General features: G+C 38.4%; 1 protein-coding gene and 1 pseudogene across 9 annotated transcripts in view; both read left to right on the top strand.

Moving 5' to 3' along the window:
• Nucleotides 1-17,539, top strand: part of NEK10 (NIMA related kinase 10) — a 266,215-nt gene that overhangs the window by 151,780 nt on the left and 96,896 nt on the right. For all 9 annotated transcript variants that reach the window (XM_073023648.1, XM_073023647.1, XM_038002934.2 and 6 more), the window contains 2 exons: nt 14,393-14,522; nt 15,386-15,456. In XM_073023648.1, the coding sequence (XP_072879749.1) occupies nt 14,393-14,522; nt 15,386-15,456 (201 nt within the window). The remainder of the gene's footprint in view (nt 1-14,392; nt 14,523-15,385; nt 15,457-17,539) is intronic.
• On the top strand, nt 3,193-3,504 carry LOC140713549 (MICOS complex subunit MIC10 pseudogene; annotated as a pseudogene).

The raw sequence follows: 17,539 nt of genomic DNA, 5'->3' as shown, positions 1-17,539 counted from the left end.
CATGATTTCACTTTCCACAGTTTCAGTCAACTGCAGTTTGAAAATAGTAAATGGAAGATTTCAGAAATAAACACTTTGTAAGTTTTAAATTGCGCACCATTCTGTACAGTGTGGTGAAATCTTGCACTGTCCAGCTTCTTCTCATCTGGGATGTGAATCTGCTCTTTTCCCAGTGTATCCACACTGCATGCTCTATCTACACAGTAGTCACTTAGCTATCTCAGTGATCAGGTCAACTGTCATGGTATCTCAGTGCTTCTGTTAAGTAACCGTTATTTTACTTAATAATGGCTCCAGAACATCAAAGTAGTTATGCTGGCATATTGTTATCATTCTTCTATTTTGTTATTAGTTATTGTTAATCTCTTACTGTATCTAATTTATTAAATTTTATCATAGATATGTATATCTAGGAAAAGCAGTTCATATAGGGTTTGGTACTATCTTCAGTTTCAGGCATCCACTGGGGGTCTTAGAACATATTTTCCATGGTTAAGGGGGTACTAGTATAATTCTTTTCATATGTTGCTGGGTTCACTTTACTAGTATTTTATTGAAGGTTTTTGTGTCTATATTTGTAAGAGATACTGGTCTGTTTTCTTTCTTGTGATTTTATTTGCCTGGGTTTTGTAGCAGGTTAATACTGACATCACAGAATGAGTTGGGAAGTGACATGATTTGGATTTGTGTCCCCGCCCAAATCTCATGTTGACTTGTAATCCCCAGTGTTGGAGCTGGGGTCTGGTAGGAAGTGATGGGGTCACGGGGGCGGATGTCCCACTTTGGTGATGCTGTTTTTGTCATAGAGTTCTCACAAGATCTCGTTGTTTAACAGTGTGTGACGCCTCCCCACTCTGTCTCTTCCTCCTGCTCCGGCCATGCGAAGATGCCTGCTCCCACTTTACCTTCTGCCATGAGTCAAAGTTCCCTAAGGCCTCCACAGCCATGCCTATTCTATAGCCTGTGAGCCAGTTAAACCTCTTTTCTTTATAAACTACCCAGTCTCAGGGATGTCTTTATAGCAATGCGAGAACACACTACTACAGGATTTTCTTCTTTATTTTGTAATGTTATGCCACAGTTGGGTTGGAAAGTAAATCATGATATGTAGAGTTAAATAAAACCTATCTGAGGGCATGACTCACCAGATGCCTTAGATAGAAATTTGGGCAAGATAAAAAAAATCAGGGGTTAGTCATCATTTTCATCGTCCTTATTTTCTAAGTAGCCTGTCAATAAAATTTTTTATCTTTATCACTAATAAGTAATTTATAAAATGTTTTTTATTTCAAAGTTTTTTTTTCTCTTTGTTCAAAGCTTATATTTTATTTGGCTTTACTATGTCAGAATACAGCTTGTACAATTATAGTTTAGAATAAATTGAGAAATTGTTCATACTCTGATGATTCAGATAATCATTGCATAGCATTTATCCCCAACTTATTGGTTTAATACAATAATAATAATTTATTTGCTCAAATTCTGCAGTTTGAACAGGGCTTGTTAATAACAGCTTATCTCTGCTCCATGTGGCATTAACTAGGGCAACTCAACTGGAATGGGAGGAATCTCTTTTAAGGAGGATGTTGGTACTGACTGTTGGCTGGGAGCTTATCCCGGGATGTTGGCTGGGTTCTTGGTTTACTTCCATGTATTCTCTTTAAATGTTTAAATGGCTAGACTGGGCTTTGGTTTTTTCAGTATCGTGGTTGGAATCTGAGAGGGAATGGTCCAAAAGTTAGAGTTCTGAAAATATAGCCTGCATGTATGGGCATGAATCACAATTGCTAATGTCCCATTGACTAAAGCCAGTCACGTGGCCAAACCCAGAAATAATGTATGGAGGGACTACACAAGGGCATATGTACTAGTAAAAGTGTTTTCTCAATAGATCACCAAAGTAATAGTTTGCCACACCTGATATATAGAAAAGTTTATGTAAGTTTTATGAATTCCTTGAAGAGAATGTGTTTTGTTTTTAGACTGCAATACTCAATATATATTTATCCAATTATATTTACTGTATTGAATTTGTGATGATACTGTCTAGAATTATTTGTCTTTGACTATTAAGGACCCTTCTCTTGGGCAGGGGTTCTTTTCTTTCTGTTTCTTTTCTTTCTCAATGACCCCATTCATAAAGCTGGTTAGTTTATACTTTTCGTAAATTTGAGAAAGTAGAGAAAAATTTTACAGTAATTTGCACGTCAATTTAAAATCAGTGAAACTTTAGTGTTGGTACAATGAAGGTCTACTCTCTGATATGGTTTGGATCTGTGTCCCCACTTAAATTTCATGTGGAATTTTAATCCCGTGTGTTAGAGGTGGGGCCTGGTGGCAGGTGATTGTATTATGGGGGCGAATTTCTCCCTTGGTGCTGTTCTCATGATGGTGAGTTTTCATGTGATCTAGTTGTTTAAAGTGTGCAGCACCTCTTCCCTCGCTCTCCTGCTCCTGCTCTGGCCACATAAAACATGCTGGCTCCTCCTTTGCCTTCTGCTATGATTGGAAGCTTCCTGAGGCCTCCCAAGAAGCAAATGCCATCATGCTTCCTACAACCTGCAGAACTGTGAGCCAATTTTTTTCTAAATTACCTAGGCTCAGCTATTTCTTTATAGTAGTGCAAAAACGGATTCATACACTCTTTAAATGTGATAAAACAAATTACAATCCTTATTTCAGCTGTTTACCTTTTGCCTTTCTCTCATTTAAACTGCCAACATTCAAGGAAAGGAGAAGAGTTAAAACTTATTTGAGTAAATATGAAGATATTCTATGCCTTATATTTTAAAAATGTATTGCATTTGGCAATTCTTATAACACACTGAACAGGTCATTTTCCTATTGTATAAGAAAGGAAGCTAAGGCACAAAGCAAATATCTTATTTTCCACAGTCCTACAATTTTGAAGTGTCATTCCATTCAGCCACACCAGGTCCATTGCTAAATTGATTTATTCTCACTGTATAGAGTTGGCATCCCATGGATTACCCAGATAGTAGTTCATTCCTAAATGGAACACAATAAATCTGGAACTAAATAAAGTGCTTTATTGCCCTCTGTTTTGAAAATCTATAGTTGTTGTGCTGAAAGAGAGAAGAAATGATTATCTTTATGTGTTCAGAGATTAAGACTAATTTTGATGGTGTTAAGAGCCGAAAACTATGGAAGTTTTCAATGGTAATGCTTTTAAAGAAAGTAGCTCGCGAGACTTGCAGGGGTTGGAGTGGTCCGGGGGCCGGCCGAGAGGAAAACTGGAGGCGCTGGTGGGGTACATGTCAGAGTTGGAGCTCGGCTGGAAGTGGGGCTGTGCCTGGCAGATGCGGTCGTGAAGATAGGTACTGGTTTTGGATTAGGAATTGTTTTCTCACCTTTAAAAGAAGAATGTGGCGATTAGCCTTCAGTTCTGGCATGGGATTAGGAATGGCGTACTCCAACTGTCAGCATGATTTCCAGGCTCCATATCTTCTACACGGAAAATATGTCAAAGAATAGGAGCAGTGATTTCACCTGAGAACATCCCAGTGGGAGGACAAGAGAAATCATGTTTATTCCTCAGGAATATTGAAGTGCCCTGGAGTAAGCTGCCATTCTTCTGTAACGATGTTATCAGTAATGCTTTAAACTCCAGCACTTGGTTATGTATTTGAACCCAAGTCTGTTTCTTGTTTTGTATTTTCTCTCTGGAAATTGTGAGGAGGTGGTCTTAAATAAATTAAACAAAAATAGGAAAAAAAATGAAAGTAAAAGCTGTCTGCATTGCATTTGAATGACTTGAATAAGTAAAGGCAAGTTGAGGTAGGCCATTCAGCTTCTTGCTTACAGGAGGAGGAAAATTAGCAATTTAGTGCAGGTAAAATGGTAGTAAATATGGACTCTCACTTTTTAACTTTTACTTAGGAATTATTGATGAAAAAAGTCAAACTCCGTAAAATACTTGAAGAGATCTGTTCTGAGCCATATGTGAGGACCGTGACCAGTCACACTGCCTCAGGAGGTCCTCATAACATGTGCCTAGGGGTGGTTGGGTTACAGCTTGGTTTTATAGGTTTTAGGGAGACCTAATAAATCAATCAACATATGTAAGGTATACATTGATTTGGTCCAGAAAGGTAGGACAACTTGAAGCAGGTGATGGGGGTGGGAGTCATAGATTTTCTGATTGATGATTAGTTAAAACTGATATTACCTAAAGACCTGGAATCAGTGGAAACAAGTGTCTGGGTTAAGATATGGGATTGTGGAGACCAAGGTTCTTATCATGTTGATGAAGTTGCATAAGTGGCTGCCCTTAGAGGCAATAGATGGCAAATGCTTTCAATTCCAACCTTTAAAAGGTTCTAGACTCTCAGCTAATCTCTTCAGGATCAGAAAAAGACCTGGAAAGGGAAGGGGATTCTCTACAAAATGAATTTCCCCCACAAGAGACAGCTTTGCAGGGCCTTTAAAAATATGTCAAAGGAATATATTTTGGGGTAAAATACTTTGATTTTTTTCAGGGCCTATCTGTCATGTGATGCTACACTAGAGTCAGGTTGGAATTTGGTATCTTATTCCTACAGAGATCAGTCCTGAGATCGCTGTTGTAATGTTAATGCTGGTCAGCTGTGGCTGAATTCCAACCAGAGGAGAGTATAATGAGCCATGTTTGAGCATCCTTTCCTATCATGGCCTGAACTAGTTTTTCAGATTTCTTTGGAATTCCCTTGGTCTAGAGGAGGGGTCCATGGAATCGGTCGAGGGGCTTAGAATTTTAGTTGTGGTTTACAAAACCTAGGAGTCATATATTGGACAATTACTCATTTTTTCAAACCTTAATTTTTGGTCAGGTTAGTAGAAATGATGACCAATTATGGCAAACCAGAATGTCAACAAAGCAGAATACCAAGGAAAACGGCTTGTTGTCATGTCAGAAGTACAGACAGCAAAGATCAGTTTTAATAAAATGTGACTTAAAATTCATCCTCCCTTCCTCTCTGAAACCCCTTCTTTCTTTATTCCCCCTTTTCTGTCTTCATCTTGTTACCAGTGGAGGGAGTCCAGGTTCTTGGCATCTTGAACAAATAATTGGACAAAATGCACAAAGCAAGGAAAGAATGAAGCAACAAAAAAAGAGATTTATTATGCTCCACAGGTGGGAGTGGGTGGAGCATAGGGGCTCAAGAGCCCTGTTACAGGATTTTCTGCAGTTTAAATACCCTCTAGAGGTTTCCATTGGTTACCTGGTGTATGCCGTATGTAAATGAAGAGAATAAAGTAAAGTTACAAAGTCATTTACTTGGGGTACACCCAATGTAAATGGAGAGGATATTTCCTGTCATAGCTAAATTGTTTCCATTTAATTTAGTTCTAGGAAGTCAGCATGAATTGGCCTTATGTTCCCTGCCTCCAGACTATTCTCCTGCCTCCATCTCACACTCTAGTTTGAGGGAAATTGCTATAAAGTTGTTCCCTGTGTGGCCTTGGCCTCTGTATCTTATCAAGCTATTATCTTTTAGTCTACCACCAACCAACAGACACTGTCGAACATACTTAAGCCCTAGGTTCCCCATGTTTTCACCCCTCTTCCTCATTTTCTCCTTATGTACCTTCCAGAAATAACTAGTATATAACATAGAAGAATAAGTCACTAACTGTGAGAACTCATGCATTGGCCTCAGGGAAGATATTTTGGGTAAAGGACACTCCTTGGTTCCCAAATGTCCTCAAATCTGTGTTTTCTGTTGACAGGTTTCTTTGTATCTGCTCAGCAAATGGGAATAGGGAGACAGAGTGAAATTGGTTGTGAGGAAGTTGTCAAAGGCCATGGCCATAGGATTTTGCATATTCAGTGAGGGAACTTATGCTTCAGAGATGAAAGAGAAATGCATTTCTTTTGTTCTTCAGTCACATAAGTTTACAGATTTAGGATCTATTTGCCCAGCATTTTTTGAGCAAATGGTGATGATTCAGGTTAAGACATCTATAATGCTTAAAAGTGATTTTGAAATATGTGTTAGCTATCTGTTAAAATAAAAATGCCTTGTTTTGCATTAAAATCGTACAACACAGATTTTAATACTGTACAAAAGCCATAATCAAAAATTATTTACATGTTCATGAATTTGTTTTGATAGAACAAATCTAATTTGGAAAATATTGTTGACTCTGTCCTCAGTGATTAAACCACACTGAAAAACAAATGTAATCTTTATCTTAAAACGATGTGCATATCTGTCATGAAGGTATTTTCAGTCTTTAATTGATGGACATAGCATTTGGAACAGGACTAGATATTACAAATTATCTCTCTGTCTTGCAGATGTGAGGAAATTAATATCTACCCAACCTCATCTCCAAAGTCAAACAGGCTATTAAGGCCACAGAACAGTTTAAAAGTCAATTCATGAGATGAATGTTATTTTTAAAAATAGTCTGTTTTCTTCATGGCATCTAATAAATTTTAATCAATCAATTAATTAGTATATTCGTTGTCTCCTTTACTAGAATGTAAACTCTGTGAGGCCAGGGATTTTGTGTGTGTTTGTTTGCTCCTGTATTCTACTATGTGCTCCTGGCACATAGTATTGCTTGGAGATGAATGGGTAAACATGCCAGACAGGGGTTTCCATGAACTAGGGGCAAAGATCAGGAGGGAGGCTAACATGGGTGGGACAGGGTGAGAGTAGGCTGCCACTCGTGTTTTTGGATCATACATACTTTTACCAAACTGGACCTAATGGGAAGGACAACTGATACCCCTGTCACCACTAGCAACATTTTTACCTATAATAGTAAAAGTTCTTGGCCTGACTTTGACTTTAACAGACTGAAGGTCAACTATTTGGTTGTCCACTCAAAACTCCTCAGAATTCAGGAATATGACAGTCCCCACTTCACTACTATATTTATTCTGCTGCCTGTTTTTTTCTAGCTCACTTATTGTCACAGTCCCTATGAAATGTGACAGATCTCTCTATGTAATAATACCACTTTGCAGTTGTGTAGTACTTAGTATTTTTCATGGCACTTGCACATTTATTATCTCATGAACAGATTCTACATAAATTGGACTGTCGCATAAAATGATCTGCAATCAATTGTGTCATTTGGTCAATGTCTGCTGATCCTAGTGGGAAGATGAAAATTGAGTCTAATTTGACTCATCATTTTGCAGTAAAAACAAGAAACTAATTAAAGGCAGGTCAACAGCTACACTGGTAATCACAGGTCCTGGTTTGCATAATGCAGTGTCAATCTCTTCTGCTTTTTACTGTTATGAATTTTATGTATATTAGATATAAAATGTTTCCCTAACTTGAAGAAGTAGTGCATTAATCTATCAAATAATGGATCGATTTTAGTTGTAGCAGTTATCTACCACTCATTCATAAAAAGTACATTGATAACTCTTCCAAGTGGAGTGTCTTGTCACTCTGGTTCATAAAATGTTATTTAGGGGTCTGAATCATGTGTAAGAGTGAAGATAACTTCCTCCTTCCTTACCTTTCTGAAGGTTTGATAATTTGAGTCCATAAAACAAATGCATAATAAATTGATAGGAGAAAGGTATATAAATTATTACTTGCACATGTGTACATGAGAACAATATGAAATATGAAAACTTAGAAAAGGCCAGATGACTGCAGGTTTTAAACCATCCAGAAGTTACAGAAGGAATAGGGGCTTGGATTGTGGTAAGGGAGGAGACCACCCCTCATATCGTCTTATGCCCAATTTCTGCCTCCAAAGAAAGAAGAAGTAAAAACTAAAAGGCAGAAATGAAATCCACAGGCAGACAGCCTGGCGCCACACCCTGGGCCTGGTAGTTAAAGATCGACCCCTGACCTAATCGGTTATGTTATCTATAGATTACAGACATTGTGTAGAAATGCACTGTGAAAATCCTATTTTGTTTTGTTCCGATCTAATTACCGGTGCCTGCAGCCCCCAGTCACGTACCCTATGCTTGCTCAATCAATCATGACCCTCTCACATGCACCCCCTTAGAGCTGTGAGCCCTTAAAAGGGACAATAATTGCCCACTCGGGGAGCTCAGCTTGTGGGACAGAAGTCTTGCTGATGCCCCTGGCCGAATAAACCCCTTCCTTCTTTAACTCAGTGTCTGAGGAGTTTTGTCTGAAGCTTGTCCTGCTATAGTGGCAAGACAAGTTATGGGAGGGAGGGACAAGAAAAGGCCTGGCTAGTGAAGGTGATCTTGTTATACAGAGTACTATGGTTTGAATGTTTGTTCCCTCCAAAACTTATGTTGAAACTTAATTCCCCATGCGGCAGTATTAGGAGATGGGACCTTTAAGAGATCATTGGTTCATGAGAGAAGAGCCCTTATGATCCAGTGGATCATGAGGATCCATTCATGGATTAATGAATTAATGAGTTATTATGAGAATGGGACTAGAGGTTTATAAAAAGAGGGAGACCCGAGTGAACACTCTCAGCCCCTTTGCCGTGTGATGCCTCGTGCTGCCTCAGGACTCTGCAGAAAGTCCGCATCAGCAAGAAGGCCCTCACCAGATGCAGCCCCTCATCCTTGGATTTTCAGCCTCCAGAACTGTAAGAAATAAGTTCCTTTTCTTTATAAATTGTCTAGTTTCAGGTATTCTGTTATAAACAACAGAAAACACACTAAGACACATGAAATTTCACAGATAGCAGTTCTCAGAAAGAATAGATGGTGGCCTGTGGTAACATGTCTCTGTCAGACTTTCAAAGGTGTCATACTCTCCCTCTCATTCCTGTGAGTTAATCTTTCCTAGATTCGGATGGGAGTGGGGTGGGAGTGGGCTCAGAGAAAGCCTAACTGTTTGTTTCATGAGTGTAGATTTTCTCTACAGATGCAAATATCCTCCACAAAAGACAGATTTTCAAGATTTCTGTGGTTTGCAGTTCCTTTGAATAGCTATATGGAAATATGCCAAAGAAGTGCTTTTTAGGGGGTGAAATATTCTGGTTTTGTTCACATGCATGTCCCTAAACATAATCCATAGGAGCTAGGTGACCTAATAAGAGGATCTGGCATCTAGAAACCAGTCATGACCCACGTTTGCTATGGGACTAAGGAGGCTATTCTGATGGCTTCTACTCCAGTTTGTTTATTATTTAACTTAACATTTACAGAGACATTTGGTAAAAATGTTTGTAAAAACTAGGCCTGAATTTAACATTTCATATATTCAAATGTGTTTTGTACTTTAAGATGCTGCTTATATTTTAAAGAACTTTTAAATCATTGATTTCATTGGTTGTTAAGGCATGTTAATACACAGCTTCATGCAACATGAGAGAAATAGAAAGCATTTAGAGAAGTGCCCCAGATACCCCATATAAATACTGTGCTTTGCTATTTTTGTAACGTAAGTACAGAAAACCATAGATAGTGTTTAAATAGCTCTTTTTGTGCTTTTCTAGAATAAAGATGACTTAAACACTAAGAAAGGAGAGTACATGAACAATACTGCAATTTAGGATTGCCAAATGAAATGCAGGGTGTCCAATGAAATTTGAATTTTGAATAAACACCAATGAACATTTTAGTTTATGTCCTGTTTACTGTATTTTTTAGCATATTTTCCAACTATTGCATTTTTAAAAGTAATTCAAATGTAACTGACTGTCTTGCATTTTTAGTGGATAAAGCTGTCAATGCTGGATGCAGTCCAGAAGCAGGCAGGCTCTCAAATTTGCGTTAAAGGTGTGCCAATTTCTTTTAATGGCATAGGATATTATTCCACAGCTCTTGAATGTGTCATCTAATTCCCTTGTCTCTCTGTAAGAGGTTTGTGTTCAGAAAAGTCAGAGCTGTTTAGGTATCAAATCTTTTTAACTAACTACTTAATGGCAGTAGTCACCTATGAGCTGAGAACATTTCTGTGATGCCAGGCTTATAGACAGCACATGCTCTGAGTATAAGGTTTTGAGAGACTCTTCACATCTGGAATGATGTTGCCCATTGAATATCCCCAATTGTGGATCTTGCAGACATACATGAATTAATATATTCCAAATTGATGTAGTTTCTTCCTGCACACCTGCTCCCCCTGTATCTGTGTTAATGACTCTTATACCTATTTAGTCACCAGAACCAACTACTTGGGAGCCTAGAGGAGGAGGGGATCATCTTTCCTTTCTCTTTTTCTCCTCCCCACATCCAATCAATTCTGAAGTCCTATGGCTTTCATCTTCTCATTTCCCTGATCACCGCATTAGTGGGCTTGCCCAGCCTTCCAGTCTCTTTTCGGGCTCAATTCCTTTATTCCTCCATAGTGGAGAATGCCATAAGGCTAATCAGGGTGCTCTTTAATTTTTGTGGCTCCAGTGGGACCAGATTATATTTTATCAATGCTATTAAGTGCTTATACTAAGTGGGACCTCATAGAAAAAGATCAAGACATGGATGGATCTCTCTACATTCATGATTCTGCTTAGTGTCTTTTCTGCTAAACTATGCTTATCTCACCATATATCTGAATATTATGTTGCTAACTCTTTCCAGAAAATGCACTGAGATTTATTTCCTCAGGGTTTTTCCAAGTTTCCACATCCTGATTAGTTCTCATTAACTCCTATCCTACCATATGATGGTTTTTTGAGCCATTTCTCAGCAACGGTTTACCTAGCTTCAGCAACCATAAATATCCATGGACATGCACACAAACATTCACATACACATACAAACACATAGACATCCACAAACACATGCATACACACAAGAATACACACACACACGTTTGATTCATCTTATATTGCTACATGCTGTACAACAAATTATAACTAGAGCGTCATTTGATTTTCAGTCTAAATAAATGGTATTTATTGGCACACAGACTTAATTATGTCAGCATACCTCAGGTCAGCATTTTATTCTCATGAGTTTTGCCTCCTTGAATGCACAAATAGTGGGTCTTAAACCTTCAGACAGAAGGTTTATGTTCTCCTTTTTCAGTAACAGTGATAAGTTAGTTCTCTTTCTCCTTTATATTTAAGGTACTCCCAGGAGATGAAGGTGTGATAGCCAATACCTGAGAACTAAATGTACTTTTTAATAGACTCAGAATTAACACATTGCAGTGGGATGCAAAAATCCCTTTTCTGTCTTTACCTAATGAAGCAAATATTATTGGACAAATAACTTCAATAAAATAGACTTACTACTTTAAGTCTATTTTGTAAGACTATTGTAATAGTCTTCAAACAATTTAGCCCTCACTGTGTCCCAAACTCCTTGAGATTCTTTTATTAGTATTTTCTAACACCTGTTAAGGGAACATTTTCTTTTATGACATCTCTAAATGTCACTGTTTCCAAGATGCTATAGCATTATATTGTCAATGAGTTACTTCTGCAATGATAGTTTTTCAATTTCTCTTAAGGTTTTAATTTCATCTTCAATTTCTCATACCTGGTGAAAATAAACTAGTTCTTATAAACTCTTAGTTGTCAGATATTATAATCTTATCTTTTGAGGAAAGAACTAGCATTTAGAGGATAAATTTAACTGCTAATGTGGTAATACTGGACACACTAGGAATTAGGGGCAAATCTGAAACCAGCAGATGTCCTGGAAACATTAACTCTTGACATCAGAAACGTTCCCTGGGATGCAGAGTAGTCACCCTGGAGTCTTGCAGATTAAGAAAAAGCTCCCATAGCACACACATATATTTAAAAAGATTGCTTGAAGTGACTAGGTTTGAAGTGCAAATGGAAGCAGAGGTGGAGGTAGAAAAATAAATAGAAATGTTTGCCTCAGGAAGTAATGTGGGGGCAAAGACAGTCACAGGCCCAGGGCTTTAAGATATCTCCCAGGGAGCTATCTTCCTGTTGCAGACACTCAGGCCTTTGTCCTGCAGGGTTGTTTTATACACCTCAGAAACAGTGCTTGAAATTCAAGAAAGTAAGCATTGCTGACTTGGGATGAGTTCTCTGCTCTAATTTATCAAATAGGCAAATTGTTTAGAGTTCACTGCTTTAACCCTATTTTCATCAGTGATTTGTAACAGAGCCTTCTTCTCTGTGTGCACTTGAGGGGCTTGAGGAATGAAAATTAGGTCTGAGAGTTACCAGCTTATGGTTTCACTGGAAGCCTTGGATGTGAATGAAATTATCCAAGGAGAGAGTAAAGTGTGAAGAGAAGATGAATGCGTGAATGAAGCAGGAAGCCACTGAAGGGTCATTCTATGGTATCTGAGAGGGAAGAAGGAACCATTTTTTCTAATATTGCAACTTGCCACCTTACCTCCTCTCCAGACCTCCTTTACTCTAGTCAAGTTTATTTTCCTACAGCATTTTTCACTTATTAAAATACTACCTCATTTACTTTTAAGTTATTTTCTTACATTTTATATCTTCTCTGCCTCCTGTCCCTTACTAGAAGGTAAGCCCAATGAAGGACAGATGTCTTTGTTGGTATATTCCAAGCAGGTAGAAGAGTAACTAGTATTTTGGAGATGCTTAGTCATATTTACTGGATGAGTGAAAAACATAGCAGTGTTTCAAGAGGAAAGTCTGCTACAGATTGAATACTTGTGTCCCTCCAAAGTTCTTATATTGAAATCCTAACCTCCAGCGTGATAGTGTTAGGCAGTGTGGCCTGTGGTAGGTGATTAGGTCATGAGGACTCTGTCCTCACCAATGGGATTAGTGCCCTTATAAAAGCGACATTGAAAACTTATCTTTTGAGGAAGAAATGGAAAGCTGTCCTCCGAACAAGTACAGGTGCTGGCTGTGGGGAGTGAAAGCACATCAAAAATAGGAAATGCAAAAGGGATTTGAGGGGATATGGGTGGAACACTCACAGCTTGTGCTTCGTGATCTTTTGGAAATATGAAGCAAATCTTCTGATATCTCAGTAGATGAGAATATGAGAAATTTGTCTGTGGGGAGCCAAAGACATTTTCTGTGTGGAGCATGTTTTCTTCTTGTTAAATCATTTTTTTTTTTTTTAACGTGAGCAGTTGATAAAGGGGCGGAAGTGAATACTTTTTATACTGTTAGAACCAGCAGAGCCCTGTGGAAATCTCAGCCCCAGTTCCCTGATTTCCATATTATTGAACTGAAAAACACTAAATATGAAAATGCTTAACTCATAGACCTAGAAATCATGCTTTTCTTTGCAAATACATACTGTACTGTAAATCTTAAACTAGGAATTCTTCTTCCTCTCAAGAACAGTAATTTGTTGATTATTTTTAAGTCAATACTGATTTATACCTGCCCTGATTGTTTTGATGCCAATTTATAAATTTCTTTATATTTTAACCCCCTGTCAAAGCTAACTGTATTAATCTTTACTCCATTAGGGTACTGAGGTGAGACCCAAGTACTTATTATGGAACTGAATTAGTAAGCTACTTAATTTAGGGTGTGTGTGTGTTGAGTACTTTTAGTACTTTGTTTTTTAATGTACATTTATTTTAGAGGAAACTTCTATTAGTACAAAATGTCCAAGGGAACTACACTCGCCTCCACATAAATTAAATCCAATTAAATTAAAAAATAAATTCATGAACACTTGCAGATTATTTAAATGTTGTGTAAATTGTGTGGCAGTTTCAGAAGCAGTGAACATGGTAGATATTGTCATTTCCTGCAACATATTTAAATATGGTTTTCCCCCTACTTTATATGCTAGAGCTGAATAGCAAAGGGGAAGGCTCTATCAGTCAGCTTTTTCTGTGTTAACACCTTATCATTAATCACCACAAAGTTTCAGTGGCATTCAACTTCAGAGTCACGAGTATATGAGCCTGCTAGGCTCGTTCTCCTCCAGCCTGTTGGTATATGGGTTGTCTGGGGGCGGACTGGTTCTGTGTGTCTTACACTGGGCCCAGGCTGCAGGGGTGGAAGCTACCTGGGACACATTCTTCCTCTAGTAGTGGACTGAAGCTCCTAGAAGGATAAATGGAAGTCCTCAGTACCTGTTCAGACTGAGGCTCTCATCGGGCTCATTGTCACGTCCACATTCCATTGGTCAAAGGAAGAAAACACAGTGAAACCAAAGGCAGGAGAAGATGATGAACACTGCCCAGAAGAGGCTACAGCAAGGGTGGGATGTACAGAAGCTCCCAGAGCAGCAAAGAACTGGGGCCAGCAACTCCATCTACCACAGTAGGCTTGTTCTTTCTGGAAATACACACATCCTTGGATGCATACTAGGTGATATTTATACGAGTTATTGGTATTTAGTGCTTAAGCTGGAATTGCTTGATATGCTTCCGGGTTCATCTGAGGCTGGGAAATTTCAAACAGACTTTTTGATATCCTTTTCTGAAATAGTGATTACGTTAAGCATTTCAGATACTTAAAAAATAACTCCAATAAAGCTTGAAAATTGGATCTTTCTGAGCGGATTCTCCCTTCCTTAGTATGTATTAATGTCCTTATTTTATGTCAGCCCTGAGGTACTGAAGAGTGAGCCGTATGGGGAGAAGGCTGATGTCTGGGCAGCAGGCTGCATCCTTTATCAGATGGCGACTTTGAATCCCCCCTTCTACAGCACTAACATGCTGTCCTTGGCTACAAAAGTAAGCAACACTGTGAGACAAAAGGGTCTCGTGTAGCTAAAAATGCAATTCTTTTTCTTATTAAACAGATCTTTGTGATTTTTATATAACTGCCCATTAAAAGCAAGAATTGTTTTATTAACTGCATGATCCAGTTTATTTTTTCCACTTTCTTCTAAATATATATCTCATGTAATGGCTTATTTCCCTCTATAATTGTCTTTATTTATAATACAAAATTATTTAAAGACTTTTTGGTCTTCTATTTTTTATTCATTTTATTTATTTATTTATTTATTTTGAGACAGTCTCACTCTGTTGGCTAGGCTGGAGTGCAGTGGCATGATCTTGGCTCACTGCAACTTCCGCCTCCTGGGCTCAAACAATTCTCCTGCCTCAGCCTCCTGAGTAGCTGGGATTACAGGCATGTGCCACCACACCTGGTTAATTTTTTATTTTTATATTTTTAGTAGAGACGGGGTTTCACCATGTTGGCCATGCTGGTCTTGAACTCCTGACCTCAGGTAATCCACCTGCCTTGGCCTCCCAAAGTGCTAGGATTACAGGCGTGAGTCACTGCACCTGGCTGGTCTTTTATTTTTAATTGCAGTCTGGATTACTCACAACCCAGCACCTTATATTATCCCATACACTATTTTATTATGAATCGAAGGTTAATTTTAACTCAGCTTGGAGAATATAATTCCATGTTCAAGAACTGTTTAATTGATGCAAATGCTTTATTTGGTTGGGATTTCTGACTAAAATTTGTGTTTGAAGTTATACTGCTTAATTAGTAACTCTCAGGTTATGGTCAAGTATTAACTATTCAAAGACATCTGTGGCCCCTTGACTTCCATCACTCTAGTCTGTTTGTTTTGCAGATAGTGGAGGCGGTATATGAACCAGTGCCAGAAGGTATCTACTCTGAAAAAGTAACAGACACCATCAGCAGGTAATTAGTCTGCAGCTTCAGACATGTAAGGACAATCAAGAAATACCTCATGTCTATAATAAATCACTATTTATGGAAAAAAGCTCATGAAGAGAAAGGGTCCCCACATAATCCACATCTAGAAAGAGGTTTGTGCATCATCAGTAACAGTGACTATTTGGAATCTACTTAAGTGTCCAAGAGGAAGTAGAGCATTCACTTATTATGCAACCACTAGAACGATTATTTGGAAGGGTTTGTAACAACCTGTAAAACACATTATGACATGTAGGTAAGACAAATATGATGTAAAACTTTCTGTAACCATGACAAACTCCATAAAATTATGCAAAAAATTGGAAAAAGGCCAGATAAGAACACATGAAACAAAAAGCCATGTTAGATGATAAAGGTGCAGGTACTTTTTCATTTCCATTTTTAAATTGATAATGTGATTTAGCATAATTTTTCAAAGAGAATCAGGAGCTCCAACTATCACTATAGCAGGAGTTTAATGAAAGTCATTATCTAGTTGCACTTCCAAAGTTGTGGCCAATCCCGGCTGGTCTGTCACCCATGCTCCCTCCCACTTCCCCTCCTATTTTCTCTGCTCCAGCCACATGGGGCTTCCCACTAGTCCTGGCATGCACCCTCCTTCTAGACCTTTGCCCTTGCTTTCATGGTTTCCTAGAACCCTCTTTCCTCAGATATATGCATGACACAGGCTCTCACTTCATCTGGGTCTCTGCTAAAATGTTCCCCACTCTGATGGCCCCACTACCTCGCAGTACTCTCTAACCTCCTTGCCTGCTTTATAAAGCTCACGGCACTCATCATCCTTGACATATTATACATGTGCATACATGCTTTTTGTTTATTGTCTGTCTCTTCCCCACCAAAATGGAAACTCAAGAGCAGGAACTTAGTCCGTTTAGTTTGTATCTTTTATTGCCCAAAGCAGTGGCTGACACAGAGTAGACCCTTAATAAATATTGCTTGTATGAGTAAATGACTCATGTATCTGGCTGATTGCTATTTCTGGACCTTCTTGGATACTTAAGTTGGGTACTTAAGGTGGGTACTTAAGTTGCATCTTGGGTACTTAAGTTGGGTACTTAAGTTGATGGGATTTCTCCATCCCATCAAACTGAGCCAAATCCTCAGTGTTTTGGATTGTAGAAATTCTAGAGTCACCCCAGATAGAATCTTTTTTCATCTGCCTTCTGAGTCTTTTAAAACTTGGGTTGGTATCTGTGCTAGCACTTAGCTCTATCTCTGATGAAATATAATAGATGTATTATTGTGACTATACCCCTTTCCCTTTGATTTCTCCTCCTAGCCATTGTTTATACTAATATTACTCCTCACCAGTTTTTGTGGGATGATATCTAAACCTTTCTTTCTTTGGCACAATACTAATCTACAGTCTTCTTTTTTTAATTGATTTTTTTTAAATTTTTTAATTCAGAGGTACATGTGCAGGTTTGTTATGCAGGTAAACTTGTGTCATGGGGGTTTGTTGTATAGATTGTTTCATCACCCAGGTATTAAGCCTAGGCCCAATGGCTATTTTTCCTGATGCTATCCTTCCTCCTACCCTCCACCCTCCAATAAATCCCAGTGTCTACTGTTCACCTTTATGGGGCCAGGTGTTCTCATCATTTAACTCCCACTTATAAGTGAAAACATGCAATATTTGGTTTTCTGTTCCTGCATTAGTTTGTTAAGGATAATGGCCTCCAGCTCCAGCCATGTTCCTACAAAAGACATGATGTTGTTGCTTTTTATGGCTGCATAGTAGTCCATGGTGTGTATATACCATATCTTCTTTTTTCAATCTAGAATTTATGGGCATTTATGTTGATTCCATGTCTTTGCTATTGTGAATAGTGCTGCAATGAACATACGTGTGCAAGTGTTTTTATGATACAATGATTTGTATTCCTTTAGGTATAGAACCAGTAATGGGATTGCTGGGTTGAATAGTACTTCTGTTTTTATGTCTTTGGGGAATCACTACACATTGTTTTCCACAATGGTGGAACTAATTTACACTCCCACCAACAGTGCATAAGTGTTCCTTTTATGCGGAACCTTTCTAGCA

This window comes from Chlorocebus sabaeus, chromosome 15 (assembly GCF_047675955.1).
Source record: "Chlorocebus sabaeus isolate Y175 chromosome 15, mChlSab1.0.hap1, whole genome shotgun sequence".
In the NCBI taxonomy this organism is placed as follows: Eukaryota; Metazoa; Chordata; class Mammalia; order Primates; family Cercopithecidae; genus Chlorocebus; species Chlorocebus sabaeus.
The sequence above is the reverse complement of the archived record's forward strand: the minus strand, read 5'-3'. Positions and strand labels throughout refer to the sequence as shown.